This window comes from Calonectris borealis, chromosome 30 (genome assembly GCF_964195595.1).
Source record: "Calonectris borealis chromosome 30, bCalBor7.hap1.2, whole genome shotgun sequence".
Taxonomy (NCBI): domain Eukaryota; kingdom Metazoa; phylum Chordata; class Aves; order Procellariiformes; family Procellariidae; genus Calonectris; species Calonectris borealis.
In genome coordinates, this window is record NC_134341.1 from 592,386 (window position 1) to 609,197 (window position 16,812).

Sequence of the window (16,812 nt, forward strand, 5' to 3'; positions counted from 1 at the left end):
AAGGTGCCAGGCCACCCCCCCATGCGCGAGCGTCAATCCCCCACCGAAACGACCCGTGCCTCGGCCGGCCAGGCTGGCCCCAGTGCTCTGCCCGTGCCTTCGCCAGGCACCGCGGTCCCCCTCCCCGACAGCCCGTGCCGAAGGGACAATTCCCAAGGAGATACTCACGCCCCTGGGAAGCCGAGCCCACCCCGGATGGACCCTTGCAGTCCCTGGAAACAGGCCCTTGCCCATTCAGACTGGAAAGCGAATTCAGCAATACAGCTGCCTACCAGATCACCTCGAGCCCAAGGCATTTGCGCGGCAGGCTAGACTCATTTTTTCCCCTTCAGGGGCTAGCAGGTTTCTGTTCCGGCGAGATCTGCCGGCTGCCAGCGTGCAGAAAACCCCCGGTTCCCTGCCAGCCCTCCCCACCGCGCAGCCGAGAGCCGGGCAGCTGCCTGCACCGGCCGCTCCTCGGCGATGCCGCAGGGACGGGGACGGCGGAGTTTCATGATGGAAAGTGCAGAAGCTCTGTGAACGCCTTTAGCACAGCTGGGAATGTTATTTCCAAATACTTGCATCTGGAGAAACTCTCCTCTCGGTGCTCCCCGAGCCCAGTTCATCCCATTGTCTGATGACTACTGGGACGCTGAGCTCATCAGCCTCGCTGAGCATGGGAATCATTTATGGTAACTGCCCTCGGTGAGACAGCATCTTCTAAATCGCTGCTCGACTGAGATCAAGCTGGGACACCCCAGCAGCATCCTCACCCTCCCCAACTGCCCGCAGCAGCATTTTAAAGGGGTTTTCTTTCCTCCCGGGGTCACAGTGGGAGAGACTTTGAGGACCCTTCCCTCTCCCCTCCCCACACGTCGGCGAGGCTGGCAAGCTGCTGCCAGCGAGTTTGAGTCACGCGAAGCCTACGTGCGCTGCCAGCCATGGCAGAAGAGGTTAACGAGAAGGCTGAACAACGAGCCCCGTGGAGGAAAGCACCCTGCTGCATTACTCTGCGAGCTGGGGGCACGTCCTGCAGCCCGAAAACCGAACAGCCGCTGCGTGGGGCCAGACTGACCCTTTCAAAGGGTGTCGGTACATCACCAGCGGTGTCCTGAGCCTACCTCGCTCATATTTGCCTCCACGGGCATCTCGGGGGGGTCAGGCCTTTCCTTCCCTCTCCTCCCTGCCAGCACGGGGGATTTCAGACACCTATAAATCACCCCCCAGAGTCACTCCCTCTGCCCAGCACAGCCCCTGCACCCCTTCTGCTCCGCGCACAGAGAGCGAGCGCAGACGGCACCGAGTTATTTCAGGATCCTTCCCCACCCCGCTCCCGTTTAACTCGCATTATTCTACCTTGCTGGAGATACCCTGGAGTGTTATCACAGCCAACTCCTTGGAAACAGCGCTGGAGCCCAGGCTGCGTGTGCATGTCTGCGTTGCTGGCAGGGCGCACGCAGCCACTCACCTTCCAGGAAGAGCAGATTCCTGGAAGCGAGGGAAACGACCGTCATTTTACAGTCAGGCAGCACGGCGAGCGGGAACCCGGGCTGCGCCGCTCCCCGGCGCGGGGACACGCAGCCGCGGCCGTCGGAGAGCGCGGAGCCACACCGAGCCGGCCGGGGCGATGCTCTAAGGAGGGAGAGGAGGGAGCGGGCGGGTGACGGGGGATGCTGCGGGGTCTCTGCTCTGCCCTCGCAACGCAGCCGGCTGCCCAGGGGCTCAGCGACCAGGCACAGGACCTGAAATATCGGTGGCAAATAGAGGATCCGATGAGCGGAGGGAGAACAGCATTGTCCCCAACGTCAGCCTACAGTCAGCGACGGCTCGTCTGGGCTCCGACCCTCCTGCTTCCATAAGGGACGGAGACACCGAAGCGTGCAGTTCCCATCCTACAAAAAAAGACCCTCCTGGCCCTAGGTTTAACCCTGAAGATGAGATCAGGGCTCACTAACAAAGCACCCAGGCGATGCTGACAGCAGGAAGAACCTCGCTGCACTGTTTTACAATCTGTTCCCGGCTGCCAATCTCTGATGTACCGGAGAAAGGTTAAAAACCCCGAACTAGAATTTAAGTTAAACATTAAGGAGGAAAAAAAAAAAGCAACTTAATTTCTCCTCGGTCCCTTCAAGCATAAAGGCAGGGCACGGCATCCCGTTTTCGGCTCAAAGTTCAGCTCCTTGGCCAGCTAGCTTCATCCTCCAGATCCCAAAGGATCCTTCTAATCCCAAAGGATCCCCAATCTCCTTCTGCCTGGAAGCACCAAGGGATAACCGAGCTGATCCTTGGCGCCCAGCCCTCCCCGAAACAGGGGTCAGGCCAGCGCGAACCTTCGCACTGCCAAGAGCCTCTTCTCCCCTGGGAGGGATCGGTGTCGAACCCACGCAGAGCCGCACGGACCTCAGCCAGGACCCCCGCTCTGAAATCACCCCCACACGGGGGACGGGGTTTTTCCCTCCATGCAGCAGCGGGGCCGACACTGGGACCCCCGATAACGGCTCCTGCGAGCGGCTCGGAGCCCCGGGAAGGTGGGCAGGCTGCCCGCCGCCGACAGCGAGAGCTGAAGCACTATCCCACCCCTGGGAGCAACCAGCGCCTGGTTTCGACGGTCTCTCAGCAATTTCCCTCTCTGATAACTTTTCAGACTTGAGATTTCAGGAAATATTGGGTCACATTTCATTTGCTCTAAAAAAACAAATGGAAACCTGAACGTCACGCAAGAGACGGTTCGTCTGTCTGTAGCCCAGATATCCAAGGAGCTGACAGCGTTTAACCCTGTTCTCAGGGGCCCGGCACCCAAATAAAAGAGGGTAAAATGGAGGGGACTTGGGCTGTTTTGGGGAGCAGAGCACGGGGGGCGGCCTGAAAACGTCCCCCGTCTTCCACCAGCCTCTGACATGCACACACACGGGCAGCGGAGCGGCGGCAGACCTCCGAGGGGGCTCGGCCACGCCAGGGAGAGGCCTGGAGCGAGGGAGGGCAGGACCCCGCCGCGAAACCACGGCGGGCCAGGGACCTGACCCCACCCTGCCCGCGCGGGGCGTCCTCGGTCCGGGATGGGGAGGCTGACAAGAGGCTGCTCTGGTGCCTTCTCCTGCACGGGGCCGCGCCGGCTCGCACAGACCAAGGTGCTCAGCCCTTCTCGCCACCTGCGAAATGGCGATGCCGCCCAGCAGGCAGGAGAGCAGCAAAGCCGTTATCTGCACGATCCAAACGCCCTTTTTTTGGGTTAAGCGTCTACAGAAGGACTTACAGCCCGAGCAGGTGCCCCCCGAGGAACCGGGGTGCAGCACGGAGAGGTCTCTTGCCCGCCTCCACCTTGTTCCTACCCCCTCTGCGGTAACGGCTCTGTCTCTACCAGAGCTGTTTCAAAACTGACTTATTTTCCTGTGAAGAATTCAAAGGACAAAAAGTATTTCACGTTCATGAAGAGTTTCCGGGCTTTCGGTTACCTTGCTGTCTGACAAACATGAACTTTTTCTTTTTTAAGAGTTCGTTTAATTAAACATATTTCACAGAAACCAGTTTCGAGAGCTCTGCTGTTTGTTTCCTCTAGTCATTTCAGATCCACAGCAGCTCAGCGACCTGAAGCGGCTAATTGGCAGGCCTTGACCCTGACCCTAACGATTAGCTGATCTTCGTTAGGCCTGCCCTGACCCCCAGGCCAGGCAGACAGGCTGGGCAGCGCAGGCTTCGCTCCCCAAGTACCGGGGAACTCAAAAAAGAAAGCCCACCCTGGCCGGGACAGCCCCGCAGAGCTCCTGTGCGGCTGCTCTTCCCTTCTCCCGTCCCTTAACCGTCCCCCTTCCCTGCAAACTCCGCTGGAGGACGGCGGCGAGCGCCGGGCGGACGCGGTTCTGCTCAGCGGAAAGCCGAGCGAAGCTGAGAAAGCAGCCGCGTTCAGCAGGCAGCCGCCCTGGCACAACGCGACGGCCAGCTTCGGGGAAGCATTTTGTTATTTAACGGAGACATCCTGGTAACCAAAACCCGAGCAGCAAACTGCAGCGAGCGCCTTGAGAAGAGCCAAGCGTCTAACCCGAGCAGGGGTCCTCCGGGGATCGGAGGAAATCTTCATAGAAAGAAGGAGCACACAATAACTCCGAGGATGAACTTTGTTAGAACGGGCAGGATATAACGTGATTTATGCGAAGGGGCGTTGTGCAAGGTCCCCCGCGCGGCTTTGTCAATGCACCAAGTCCCGGCCACCGCAACCGCTCGTTAGAACAGCCGGGGTCCTCTCTCCCTTCCAGTGCACTTCAACTTCTGACCTTCACCCCCGCTGAGCCATTCATCCCCGGCACCCCCCAGCTCCTCCAGCTCGCAGGGCTCGCGCAGAGGCGTCCTCCTCCCTCTCGTGTCGCTGGGGCCGGGTTAGGTAATCGCAGAGTTTCTTCTGGCTTTGCCACTTGTAAATCTACCTCAGGTCTTGCTCTAATCCCCCTCTTCTCCCGAGCAAAGACGGACAAACTGAGGTGTTTTCTCACTGCAAACACCAGTCCCCCAGAGATAAGAACAAATCCCACCAAACCAGCTTTCACTTACAGCCCGTGCTGGCTGCGAGCCAGGTTTCTGCAGGCGACCAGATAATCTAAATCCCCCCGGGATCCCCTCTGGAGACGGTCACTGGGACTGCGACCCCCAGCACGGCAGCTCCGGTCCGTGCAGCCCTGCCGGTTACGGAGCGGTCCGGCACGCCGGCAGCTTCCAGCACCCTGACCTAGGCCAGCCCCGTGCCGCCTTCCCCTCTCCCCACGGACATTTCACGGCTTTACGTCTGGAACTCAGCCTGCGTTTAATCTTAACGCACACCGATAAACAATAGCGCTGGACTTGGCAAGGCGCGTGGCTGAGACCACCTGCGGGGGTCTTAAATATCGCGCTGCTTCCAGTCGCGGGTTCGGCATCCCGGAGAGCGGGACTCCACCGCCCGTTTTGTGAGCGCAGCCAGGAGCCCCGAAGGAACGACCAACCTGCCCGGGACCTCTCGGCTCTGGGACTGCGCAGCCATCGCTGGAAATAGCTTTTCCTTTCAGCTTGCAGCAAGGATTGAAATTTCACCTAGCGCTGGCGGGCCGGCAGCCGCCCACCAGATCAGCAGGTGAAGACAGAAGCGCATAAACTTCGGCGTAAACTTCCAAGGCTCAGCCTAGGTACCGTTTTTTAAATTAGCCGTTTATCATGCCACGGGCTTTAACGCTCCTCAGATACTTAACGAAACACGCTGATGTTCTGCATACTGTTCCTCAACGCTCAATCTGTGATAGCAGCACAGCCTCGGGCACAGGACGAGACTGAGCACCTTAAAACATTAGCAACCCGAAATAGCTGGCAAAAATCAAGATCAGACATACCAGATATGTAAGATCGTCCATTACAGTCTTCTATATCCATCTTTAAGGTACTTTGCTGAAAGAGAAAGCAGAGCTCGGTCAGAGTTAGCCTCCAGAAGCTGCTCAGACTCTCCTCCAGTGAAACCGCCCAACAGCTTCCCAGAGCAGACGAATTACTCACCCCAAGTTCCTTTAACGCTGCTTTGCAGCCCGGGGCTTAACACCGTCAACACCGACTTCACCATCAACCCCAGTGGGCTACACCGATCCTCCCCATCCGAGCGGTGCTTTCCAGGCACTCCTCCTGGAAAGCGAAGGCCGACGCCAGCAGCAAGCGGTGGTCCCGGCAGCCAAGCTGCGGACGAACGCCACGGTAAACACGGAGGGTTTCATCCCCCCGCGCGCAGACCACCACCACCGCAGCTCTGCAGCGTGCACGTTTAAAAGCGGTTAGCTTTTAAAGCCAAACCTGCGAGACTTGGAGCGGGCAGAGAGGGGAAAAAAGCAGCTGCCAGCTCCCCGGGACAGCCGAGAGCTGGAGAGTCACCGGTGCAGACGGACGGACAGCCACAGCCCCGGGCAGCGAGGTGGGCCCGCAAGTCGCTTCTCCCACTGCGGCGAGGGGCCGCGGCTGGGAACCGACGCGCTCGCGCCCGGCGTGGCAGCGGGGAGATGAAGTCTCCAGCGCTGGATGCGCGTAGCCAAAGCACTCGGCTTCATTTTATCAATGAAAAGAGTCGGGGTTTTGGGCAACGAGACCGAACACTGGTGCACCACGCTCTGCCGAGCGGCCTCACAACAGCCATTCCAGCGACCACACCAAAATAAAAGGGAAATCTGCCTCACATCTTGCTGCTCGGCACCCCACGGAGATAATGAACATTTTATACATTCAAATGGCTTTTATTTGTCAATTACTCTGGCTGTTTAAGAAACAAAATGAGCCCAGTTTTAGAAACAGGAGTTTTGCTGTTTAGAGCTGGCTCTAATTGGCAGTTGATAGGGTCGGAAACAGAGCGTTCGCTGCAGAGAACAATTAAAAAAAGAGATAATTTGTGGAGATGAATCGTCTCCTCGAAAAGGAAAATCAACGTGATTTGCAGAGCGCGAGCACACACACGCAGCAGCAACGCTGTTCATCCCCCTCCGTTTCTCGAGCAGCCGACTCGCCGCAGACGGCGAGGCTTCCTAGGGGACCGCGGTACCTTTTCGGAGCGGAAAGAAATCGGTCGCTCCCGTCTGCCGCTGCCCCTTTTAAAAGCAGGTTTTTAACAATAACCGCGGCTTGAAGGAAGCAAGTTGTACAAGCCTTGCTCCCGGCAACGCACCACTCGAGATAAGTACACACGCGGACAAGGCACACTCGGCCGGGCTTATTACCCCATCCGACCCGACTAATTGCTTGATGTTAATGAAGAAGAAACGCTCTCACCGTGCTCCACTTAACTGCAGACCTCACACAGGGGCTCGCTGGTTCTGGGGAGGCTTTCACCAGCTGGGCACCAGTTTACACCCAGTCCAGCCCAGCGATACCCTGCGGCAGGTCCCACCAGGGTGTTCTGCCAGCCGTCGCCGCGCGGTTTGGTGACAGGCCGGCGAGGCGAGGACCCCCCTCCAATTCCGGTACCCAGGGCACCGGCAGCGGGATGCAGACCCCCAGACCTGCTCCAAACCCACAAGTAAAAGGTGCCTCGTGCCCCGGGCTGCCACAGGCACCGTGTGAATTTAAATTAGTTATAGGGGCTGCACAGAATAAGGAAGCACACGGGGTAGTGCCGTAACACCGCGCTATTCCCCTCCCTGCCATCCGTGCCACCGAGACGGAGGAGGACGTCCCGGGCCGTACCCCTGCCCTGCCGGCAGTCTCCCAGCCCGGGCAGCGAAGGAAAAGCCGAGCACTTCAGAGTTCCCCTTCGCAGCCCACGGGGGCCGTTAACTTCACGAGATGAAACTAATTTAGGTTGAAATCTCTCTCTCAAGCGCCGGGTTGCACAGGAACTGTGGTTTAAAATGCATCCTGCAGCTTTATTTTTGTTGAACCCGTAATTTTGCTTTTCTGTGTTACGCACAGCCACTCGGAGATCTGTCCGCTTTGCACAAAGGGCACGGCAACGCGCTAATAAAAATCAATTTTATTTAGAAAGCCCTTTCTCTCCTGTACTCTGCAGAAGGCCCTTGAAAATATGCAATTTAAAAAAAGAAAGACCAAGCTCCAAGCGTCCAACAGGCACCGCGGGTGAACACACGCATGGAAAGCTGCCGGCATCGCCCCCTCCCAAACCCGTCCCAGGGACCCGGCACACCCGGGCTGGTGGCTGAGGCCAGGGACAAGCAGGACCCCAGCGTCCCCCTAAACCACAGGCAGCAGACAGCGAGGAGTGAGAACCAGAAATTAATTTCCCTCAAAGTAATCAGCTAATAATCAGCCAAATACAACTGAGTTGAGAAGCCAGTTCTGTAGCTCCTACTTCCTACTCATGCACGCGGTCTCATTAACATTAACGGGATGATGTGCAATAAGAGAGATTGATTCCTCGCTCCTTTGTATTTTAAAAGAGGACCCAGAGAAAAACATTGAGAGCATTTCAGGAGACCCGAGCCACGTGTCGGCGGTTATTTTCCTTAATTTTGGCTGAGTGTAAGGCCTCGCAAGCAGGAATTGCCATTTAAAAAATTGGAAATTAAAAAAAAGCACCTGGCTCGCAGGAACCTATAGCTCGGCAGTAACGACGGCCCGTAATTAACCTTCGGCTAGAAAATGGTTCTGCGTGTCGTTTGCTCCCAGAGTCCTTTTGATTCTGAAAAGCACCGCAAAAAGGCTGCGCAGCCGGACTGACAAAACCCCACGTCACAGCCTGGGTGAAAACACATTCCCGGGAGAAAGGGGCTCTTCCAAGGACGCGGCTTCGGCTCGTCCCCGCTCAGTGCCGGCGCGACAGGGAGCGACGCCGGCCGCCTCCGAGCTCCCCCTCAGCACCACTACCAGCCGCCCTCCACCTCCATGAGGAAGGGCAACCCCTCACCGATCCCCCTCGGAGCAGAGCCCCAGCCGAAGCACGGCGCTCGTCCGCTGGGTCAGACAGCGCGGCGAGGACTCGGACCGGGGACAAACCTCCACGGAGCACGTCTCCGTCTCCGGACTTTCTTCCCAGCTTCCAGGTGTGATCATCGACTTGGGAATCGGAGACAGAAGCTCACTAAAATTAGAGCAGAGTGCCTTCAGCGCTGCTCGACGCTCTCCTCCCCTCTGAAATAAGGACTTTTCCCCAAGTGGCAACGCTCAAGGAAAAAAAAAAAAGCCCTCAGAACTAGCCCAATTTAAAAAACCTCCAGCTCAGCATGATGCAATTTGTGAACGTCCTTTGCACTAATAACAACAGGCTTCTGAAGAAGGCCCGGCCTGGTGCCCCCCTGCACCGGGAGAGGGGCTGGGCCTTTGCTTAATCCTGGGACAGCAGAAATATCCCAGAGACGGGAAAAGTCTCTTAGATCCCACCCGGCCCAGCCCGCAGGCTGCTCCTGCGCACGCTCCAACACGGGGCTCCCATCAGCTGCCCTTGGAGCCCCTTTGAACCCCCATTAGCCTTGCAGTCGTTAGGAAAGCCAGCCTATTTTCTTCCCTATTTTCTCCTATTTCTCTTAATTCCTCCCCGGTGCTTCTGGTTGTACCTCAATACAATTCCGAATGCTCGGCACCAGCAGCGAAACCCTTCTCCAGACACCACGACGGCCGGACACGACACCCCAGCCCAATTACACCGAGGTATCTGCCAGATCATTTTTAAGACGACTACCTCAGCCCCTACAGAGGGTGAAGGCACAGCTCCCGCCAGACTCGCACAGAAACCGGCCAGAAACATCAAAACCCTTCGGTCTGACCCGTTTCTCTGCTGGTCCGGCTGCGTGGCTTGCAGGCAGGGATTGCTTCCCGAGAGGTGCCGGGAAGACGCCCAGGTCCCAGCCTTCCTCGGCTTCTGCTGCCCCGAACGCCTCCCGGGCACCACCGCACCTCTCCCTGCGCCGAGGTTCGGCTCCCAGCTCCCCGCTGACCTGCCGCAGGACAGCTCGGCTCGGCGCTGGCGAGACCGGCGTCGCCAGACGCAGCGAGCCCGCGGCGAGAAGAGAAGCGGCGCGTGCCGGGGAGAGACGCTCGGGGCGAACATCTTCAAGCCTCCTGTCGGGGTAAGAATTAGTAAGCGCTGTAAAGGTCCCCGCAGTTTCTTTTTCCCAAACCATTGTTTCCATTAGCTGCCGTTTATTTTCCAGCATCAGGACTTTTTTTCCACCTTTGCTGCAAATAGAGGCTCGCTGAACCAACCGGCTGCTCAAAAAAACCCAAAGTTTGTGTCATTGGAAACGCCCCAAAAGGTTTCAAAGCGCAGGGAAAAGGCTCGCTTTCACGGAGAGCCCCCATCCCGCGAGCGTCCCCGATTTAAACGCCGAGGAAGCAGCTCTGCCGCGCACGTGCCAGTGCTCTACGGCAGCTGGCACCGGCGGGGCCGGGGAAGACCCCAGCTCAAGCGGTTCAACAGAGGCAGAAGTGAAAGGAGCCACCTTTCAAAAGCGAAAATTAAAGCGCTGTGACATGTTTTATGCATTAAACAATAGTTCCCATTGTTTCCATATTTTGAAATATATTATTAAATAAGATGAAGTGTCATTGCTAAAAAAACATGATTTAACGCAACGCTGCGGCTGGAGGAGGGCAGCTGACAGCTCCTCACTGCGGAGCTGGGGACAGACCCTGCGTCTCCTCCGACATTTAGAATCAAGGCTACGCTGGAGCGAAGCGACGCCGCGGGAGAGAGGCAGCAGGAACGTTCTTGGGTTACTGCTTTAGGGACGGGCAGAAAAACGTCCGACACCCCGCTCCTAACCACTCGCGCTGGGGGTTGTCACCCCAGCAGAGCTGACGCTGCATCCGCCCGCAGGAGCCCGGCCTCGCAGCGGAGCCCTGAACCCCGAGGAGGGGTCTGAGATCATCCTGCGACCCCACCAGAGACCATCTCCTAGAGAACACCCACGTTTCAGCTGCCTTAACCCAAGAACTGAGCAATCACGGCTGCAATTTCCGTCCTTTTTTATAACTAAAGTCAGTGCTTGATAAAACCGGGGAAGAGGGAGAGAAGCCCCCCCGAGGATCCGGATCCAGACCCCGGATCGGCGATCGGAGCGAGGTCCAGCAGCGGGCAGCTGAGCCAGCGGGCGCTGTCCCCCATGGAAGCGGGAATGCTGTTTTTCACTAATATTCACCGCCCGGAGAAGCTCCTCCCAGCTGGAACTGCTCCTAACGCTAACACGGCAGGACACGAGCCTTGCCCGCTCATGGATGTAATTTTGTTTAAAAGCCTACCGATGGAAAAAGGACGCAGTGAAAAATGTCAAATTCCTCGTCTTAAACACGCTCCCGAGATTCAGCGACTTCAACAAAGTTTTAATTCAAAGCAAACCGAGGGCCGTCTTTTACCGTGTCTTTGTTCAGCGTCTAAACCCGTGTTGTGCCCTCTGGGCATCACCACAATACGAATAAATAATAACCGTGAGCAACGACGCCGAGCCTACAAAAGATGAAAAGACGTTTCAGGAGACCGCCCTGGCAGCGAAGGGAGGAAAGAGAAGTTCCTTCTTCAGCGCTTTCTTGGTCGGACGGACAGATACGGACCAGAGGAAAGAGACTCTGGCCTCTAGGAAGCGAAGCCGTGCTGCACTTCCAGCGTTATCGTCTGCAGCCCAACTTTGCTAACGACGCTCACGCGTGTTTTAAATGGAACTGATCCACCGAGAGCGGAGAATAATTAATCCTCTGCTGGATGCTCCCTCCTCGCGCCCGTCCTGCGTCCGCTGCCCTCGGATAACCCCGCTCCGTCCTCGGGCGCAGAGACCACGTCAGCCCCCGCGGTTCCCGCAATTCCCCTCGGGAGCACAAGCCGCTGCTGCGCAAACAGGATCGGCGCTCCGGGGCCGCGTCGGCTCCCCGGCTCCTCCCAACACCGGCACCTTCGCAAGGGCTCCACAGCCCTCACGCCGGCTCATTGCGGCCTCTCAGGAGTCCTTGGAAGCGAAAGCCAAGATGAGGCCAAAAACCGTTATCCCGGCTCTGCCACCGCTCGCCCCGGCCGCGCCGCAGGACACGGCGCAGACCCGCCAGACGCAGCCGCTGCCTGTTTTGTCTGTACCGGGACCCCAACACGCAGCGGGAAGGCACCTGCCGGCTCCTCCTGGACAACGCCGCCCTCGCCCCGCAGACACCGGCCTCGCCAGCCGCAAAGCGCGGGGACGCTGCCTGTCCAAAGCGTCAGCGCCCGAGGAAGACCCCCCGGTTCTCGCAGCACGGGTCCCACGTGCCGAGGCTCCACACGGAGCACCCACGAGCGGAGAACAAATTTGCAGCCGGGCTGCCAGCGGCAGCGTTGGCCCAAGAGCTTCCCCAGAGCCACCGCTGCCTCTTCCCGTGCCCCCCCGGGGTCTGTGGGTCCCCCTCCCGCGATCCCCGCGAGGCACCGGGTGCCAGGGCAGGGCACCGGCGCGAAGCCCCGCTTTGGGACTGACAACAGACGCGCTCTTGCTCTCTGCCAGCAAAACCAGTTGGTGGTTGGCACCGCAGGAGGGGTTCAACGGGAACGGAGTCAGGCAGCAGCCGGGACGCCGGCTCCGGGCTTCAGGGAACTCGTTCCTGCTCTCTGCTCCTCCCCGCAGGCTCCGTGGAGCTGCCAGAGCCACGCGCTGCCCGTCCCGGTGTCCCCCCGGCACGGGCGGGGGGAGAACGGCGCAGCCCCTCCTGCCCAGGGACGGTCCCCAGAGCTGCTGCGGAATCGGTAACGGGGAGCACTGGGGAACAGCGGCTGGGCAACAGGAAAACGGGGGGTGAACCCCCACATCCGAGCGTCCGCTCGCACAAGCAAAGAGGAGGCTCCGGCGTTTACAGGCTGGTTGGGAAAACCGACAGCTTCACCCGGGAAGCCGTGCCCGCCGCACCCCTGACCCCGCAGAGGAGCAAAAGCGCTCGGAGGAGGCTCACCCTAAAACCCCGAAGAAACGTCCTCCAGAACCCCCCTCGCGCCAAACCTGACGCTCCAGAGAACAGACGCGGAGCAGGGAGGGAAGCGCAGGGAAGCGATCCCGAACACAGACGGACGGATCCCTCCACAGAACGGGGACGCAGAAAAAAGCACGAGGACTTCGTGGGGCTCCCCGCTGCCCCCCGCGCCCGGGGCCGCCCCGAACGCCGTCCCTCCGGCGAAGCCCATTGTTTCCTAGAAATGTCATTTCATCGACCGCGCTGCTCCAGCGCCGAGGTGGGGTCCCCCGCGTCCCCTTCCCCGCCGGCGGGCACCACCGCGGCCGGGTCCCAGCGAGGGAGGCGAGGCGCCTCCAGCCCCCGCGCCCTCCGGGGCGGCCACGATTCGGGGCTGCACCCCTGCGAGGAGGGACACCCCCCCCTCACCCACGGCCCCCCCAACCGTCCTGGGGAAAGGGGCTCGGGGAAGATTTCGGGGCCACCCCGGGGTGCAGCCCCTGGCACCCGCCGCCACAGCAGCCCCCCCACCTCCGTGGGGACCTCACACCTCCCCGAAACACCTCCTGCCCCTGCCCCCCCCAGGTACAGACCCCACTCAAAACCGTGACACCCCCCCGAGACACGAGCCCGCAGGAGACGGACACCCCCAGCCAGGAGCTCGCGACCCCCCCTCAAGCCAGCCCCCGCCGCAGAGACCCCCCCCCACCCCCAGGGCAGCTCCCGCAGCCCTCACCCCACGGCGAACCCCCCAGCCCAGCCCCCCCCGCCCGACCCACCGCCCCAACTGCCCCCATCGCCCCCCACCCCCGACAGCCCCCCCCGGCCTGGCCACACCCCGCTCCCCCCCCCCGGGGCCCCCAACCGCCCCCCCCCGCCCCGGCCCAGCTGCCCCCCACCCCGCCCGGCCCCCCGGCAGCGCCCGCCTCTCACCCGCGGGGCTCGGGGAGGGCCCCCCCGGCCCGGCCCGGCCGCGGGGCGTGGGGGAGCGGCGGGGGGGCTCAGGGGCTCGGCGGCGGCGGCGGCTCCATCGGCGGCGGCTTCACCTGAGGAGGGCCCGGGCCCCCCCGCCCGCCCCGAGCCACTTCCGGCCCCCGCGCGCAGCCAGGCCGCGCAGCCGAGCGCCGACGCCCTCGAGCCGCCGGGAGGGGGGCGCCGCGGCTGCCATGGGCCGGCACGGGGGGCTCAGCCGAGCGCCGGCGCATCGAGCGGCCGCCGGCTGCCCAGGGGCGGGCAGCGGAGCGCCGAGGGCATCGATGGACGCGGGGGGCTTGTGCGGGGACGGTAATCGATAGCCGATAGCCGGTAATCGATAACCGATAATCGATAACGGATTCGGCGGGGACGGGCTCACAGGCGGGAGCGGCGACGCACCGAGAGGTACCGGGACCCCGGGCTCAGCGGGACCCCCCCGAGGGGACCAGTAGCGGGGGACGGGCCGGGGGGTCCCCTCGGGGCAGGGAGGCCGCGGGGTCAGGAGGGGGGCGGGGGCCGTGCAGGGGCGGGGGGTCCCACAGGGAGGCCGGGGGGTCCCGGGGGGTCCTGGGGGGCTGTAGGGTCACGGCATGAATCCCATAGGGCCAGGGGTTGTATAGGGTCAAGGGGTCCTATAGGGTCCAGGGTTATGTAGGGTCACAGGGTCCCCATAGGGTCCCATAGGGTCCCATAGGGTCCCAGGGTTACCTGGGGACAGAGGGGTCCCACGGCAGAGGGGCAGCCGTTCTGCAGGGCCGGGGGGCTGTGGGGGCGCTGTGGGGGGGCTGTGGGGGTCCCCCAGGGCCGCTCATCCCATCCCGTCCCCCCCCCGCCCCCGCCCCCGTGGCACTGCCCCAGGAAACCGCCGAGACCATAAAACTGCGCAATCTTTATGGAGCCACTTTCACACGTCGGGGGCTGTAAAAAGCGGCGCCCTTTGAGCCGCCGCGGAACAGCAGGGAAAGTTGCCGGGACGGTCAGCGGCTGACGGTGACGCGGACGCGGTGCCAGGCGTTGCTGAGGACCCCGCGTAGGTTCCAGATGGGCGCCACGGTGTCGGGCTGCACGTTGTAGCCGCGGTCCACCGCCTTGCAGACGATCTCCAGCTCGGCCCCCGCCGTCACCGGCGCCTCCAGCTCCCACAGCGCCCAGGCCCAGGCGCGTCCCGGCGCTGGCCGCTCGCCCGCCAGCCGCGCCACTCGCCAGGTCCGGCCGCCGTCCAGCGAGACGTCCACCCGCACCACCTCCCGCCCGCCCCCGCTCCAGGCGTAGCCCTTCACCGTCAGCTCCCCCGCCGGCACCGCCGCCCCGGGGCGCGGGTGGGTGATGGCCGACTGCACCGGCAGCTCCTGGATGGCGGGCGCCGCCGAGTAGTCCACCGTGTCCCAGTCCACGCAGGGGGAGAAGCCCTTGTAGTCGTTCTGCTGCCAGTGGCTGGGGCTCTCGGCCGGGCTGACGGCCACGCGCCGCAGCCACTTGACGCTGCGGGCGCCCACCACGCCGGGCACCACCACGCGCAGGGGGAAGCCGTGGTCGCGCGGCAGCTCCTCGCCGTTCATCTCGTAGGCCAGCAGCACGTCGGCGGCCGGGCTGACGGCGCGGCCGTAGGGGATGGAAGCGCCGTAGGGAGCCCCCCCGGCGTCGGTGTCCAGCCCCTCGAAGCAGACGTGCCACTCGCCCTCCCGCTCCTCCGCGAAGCCGGCGTGCAGCAGGACGTCGCGCAGCCGCGCGCCGCCCCAGCGAGCCGTGCTGATGGCCCCGATGTCCCACTCCAGCCCCTTGACGGGGCGGACGCGGCTCATCTCGGCCCGGCGGTTGCCGGCGCACTGCAGCGTGGCCGTCACCTCGTGCTTGGGGAAGCGGCTGCGCAGCTCGGCCAGCGACAGCGAGAGCGACCGCCCCCCTGGCCCCTCCACCCGCAGCCGGTAGGAGCCGGGGTCCACCGCCGGCACCGGCAAGTGGTTGCGGGTGAAGAAGAGCTCGTTGGGCGTCAGGAAGCGCTCGGCCAGCAGCTCCGCCGGCGGCTCCGCGTTGAACGGCTTCTGGCTGTTGACGCGCAGCCCGGGGTGCCGGGGGGGGTCCCCGGCGAAGGGGTCCTGGGTGGCATCGGGGGCCGGCGGCGCCTCCTCGGGGCCCAGCTCCCCCACCTTGTACTCCCGCAGCAGCTCCAGGACGTGGGGCTGGTTGTGGACGGCGTAGAGGGCCCAGAAGGGCTCCAGGGCCCCCCCGGCCGCCAGCAGCACCTTGTCGGCCCCCCCGGGGTGCAGCTCCACGAAGTCGGTGACGTCGAAGACCTCGGTGCCGTGGGTCACCCAGACACGGTCGCGGGGGGAGCGGTGCCGCCCCACCTCCTCCCGCGTGTACAGGGGGTACGGGGGGGCAGGGGTGGCCTGGGCCGCCTGGGCGCCCTGGGGGACCCCAGCCCCGTCAGCAGGGAACGCTGCACCCCCTTCCTCCCCCCACCAGGACCCCGGGGTCTTCCCCCAAAACCAGCACCCGGGTGCGGTGACCCACGGAGGGGGGGGGGACGTGGCACCCACTGCCCCCCCCAGCTGGACCCCAGTGTCCCCATCGCAGAGGAGGGCTGGAGGGGGGCGTCCCAGAGGACCCGGCATCCCGGTGCCGCCCCCCCCGGGATCCAGCCCCCTCTGGTGCCGCCTCCCCCGGGATCCACCCCCCCCGGTGCCGCCGCCTCCGGGACTCAGCACCCCCCGGTGCCCCCGTCCGACAGAAAGGCCCAGGGGTGGCCGCCCCCCCGGCCGATCAGGGCATCCCGGTGCTGCCCGCCCCCCCCCGTACTCAGCACCCCCCCGGGGCCGAGTCCCCCCCCGTCCCAGTGCTGCTCCCTCCCCCGGTGCCGCCCCCCCCGCTCACCCGCCGCCGCCGCTCTCCGTAGGCCAGGACGGCTCCGAGGCCCAGCAACGCCGCCAGCACCGGGGTCGCCCCCCGGCGTCCCCCCGCGGCCAGGCTGCCGGGGGGGGACCGGGAGCAGCTGCGGCGGGGCAGCGGCAGCGGCGGGAGCCTGCGGGGAGAGCGGAGCTGGGACCGGCCCGGGGCGGCACCGGGGTCCGCGGGGAGCCCCGACGGGGCGGCTCCTACCTGCGCCCGACGACGGCTCGGAGGAGCAGCAACATCGCGGCGGTACCTGGGCGGGAGAGAGCGGCTGCAGCGGGCACCGTTACCGGGAACCGTTACCGGGGGAAGCCCCCACGGCCCCGGGGGAAGCGGACACCAGAGACCTGCGTGGGGCATCCCCGCTCCTCCCCGTCCCCTCGCTCCGGTGCCCCCCCCACCCCCCCCGGTCCCGGTCCGCCCCGCCGCGCACCTGCGTTCCGTCTCCGGTAACGCGACCTCCCACCCGTCTCTGCCTCTTTAAGAGAGGGGGCGATGGGCGTGGCCTCAAGAGGGGCCGAACCCGTGGGTCCCGCCCCCTCCCTGCTCCAGATGAGCCACGTGGGCGTGGCTTAAACCCGCAGAGGCGGGATTTAAAGGGGCAACGCCAGCCAGATTTAA

General features: G+C 63.1%; 2 protein-coding genes across 8 annotated transcripts in view; both read right to left on the reverse strand.

Moving 5' to 3' along the window:
• IKZF4 (IKAROS family zinc finger 4) overlaps positions 1 to 13,468 on the reverse strand; it is a 30,546-nt gene extending 17,078 nt beyond the window's left edge. For 2 of the 7 annotated variants that reach the window (XM_075133551.1, XM_075133549.1), the window contains exons 1-3: positions 13,258 to 13,468; positions 5,491 to 5,664; positions 5,331 to 5,385 (exon numbers count right to left, since the gene is read on the reverse strand). In XM_075133551.1, the coding sequence (XP_074989652.1) occupies positions 5,331 to 5,370 (40 nt within the window). In that variant the 5' untranslated portion in view covers positions 5,371 to 5,385; positions 5,491 to 5,664; positions 13,258 to 13,468. Of the gene's footprint in view, positions 1 to 1,100; positions 1,169 to 1,335; positions 1,468 to 5,330; positions 5,386 to 5,490; positions 5,665 to 13,257 lie in introns of those variants that run through there. The other 5 variants (XM_075133547.1, XM_075133548.1, XM_075133550.1 and 2 more) reach the window with 5 other exon arrangements.
• Positions 13,469 to 14,175: 707 nt separating this feature from the next.
• Positions 14,176 to 16,773, reverse strand: SUOX (sulfite oxidase). The gene is made up of 4 exons (XM_075133554.1): positions 16,625 to 16,773; positions 16,399 to 16,444; positions 16,174 to 16,321; positions 14,176 to 15,707 (listed from the first exon to the last, which is right to left on the reverse strand). Exons 2-4 carry the CDS (start codon positions 16,431 to 16,433, stop codon positions 14,277 to 14,279), a joined length of 1,614 nt encoding a protein of 537 aa, XP_074989655.1. The 5' UTR covers positions 16,434 to 16,444; positions 16,625 to 16,773; the 3' UTR covers positions 14,176 to 14,276.
• Positions 16,774 to 16,812: the final 39 nt, after the last annotated feature.

Bases quoted from the DNA above. Each gene is read 5' to 3' on its own strand.
- SUOX (XM_075133554.1), bottom strand. From the start codon at position 16,433: ATGTTGCTGCTCCTCCGAGCCGTCGTCGGGCGCAG. The intron at 16,322-16,398 runs GTAGGAGCCGCC...CTCTCCCCGCAG, and splicing joins CGAGCCGTCGTCGGGCGCAG to GCTCCCGCCGCTGCCGCTGC. The intron at 15,708-16,173 runs GTGAGCGGGGGG...GGGGTCCCCCAG, and splicing joins ACGGAGAGCGGCGGCGGCGG to GGCGCCCAGGCGGCCCAGGC.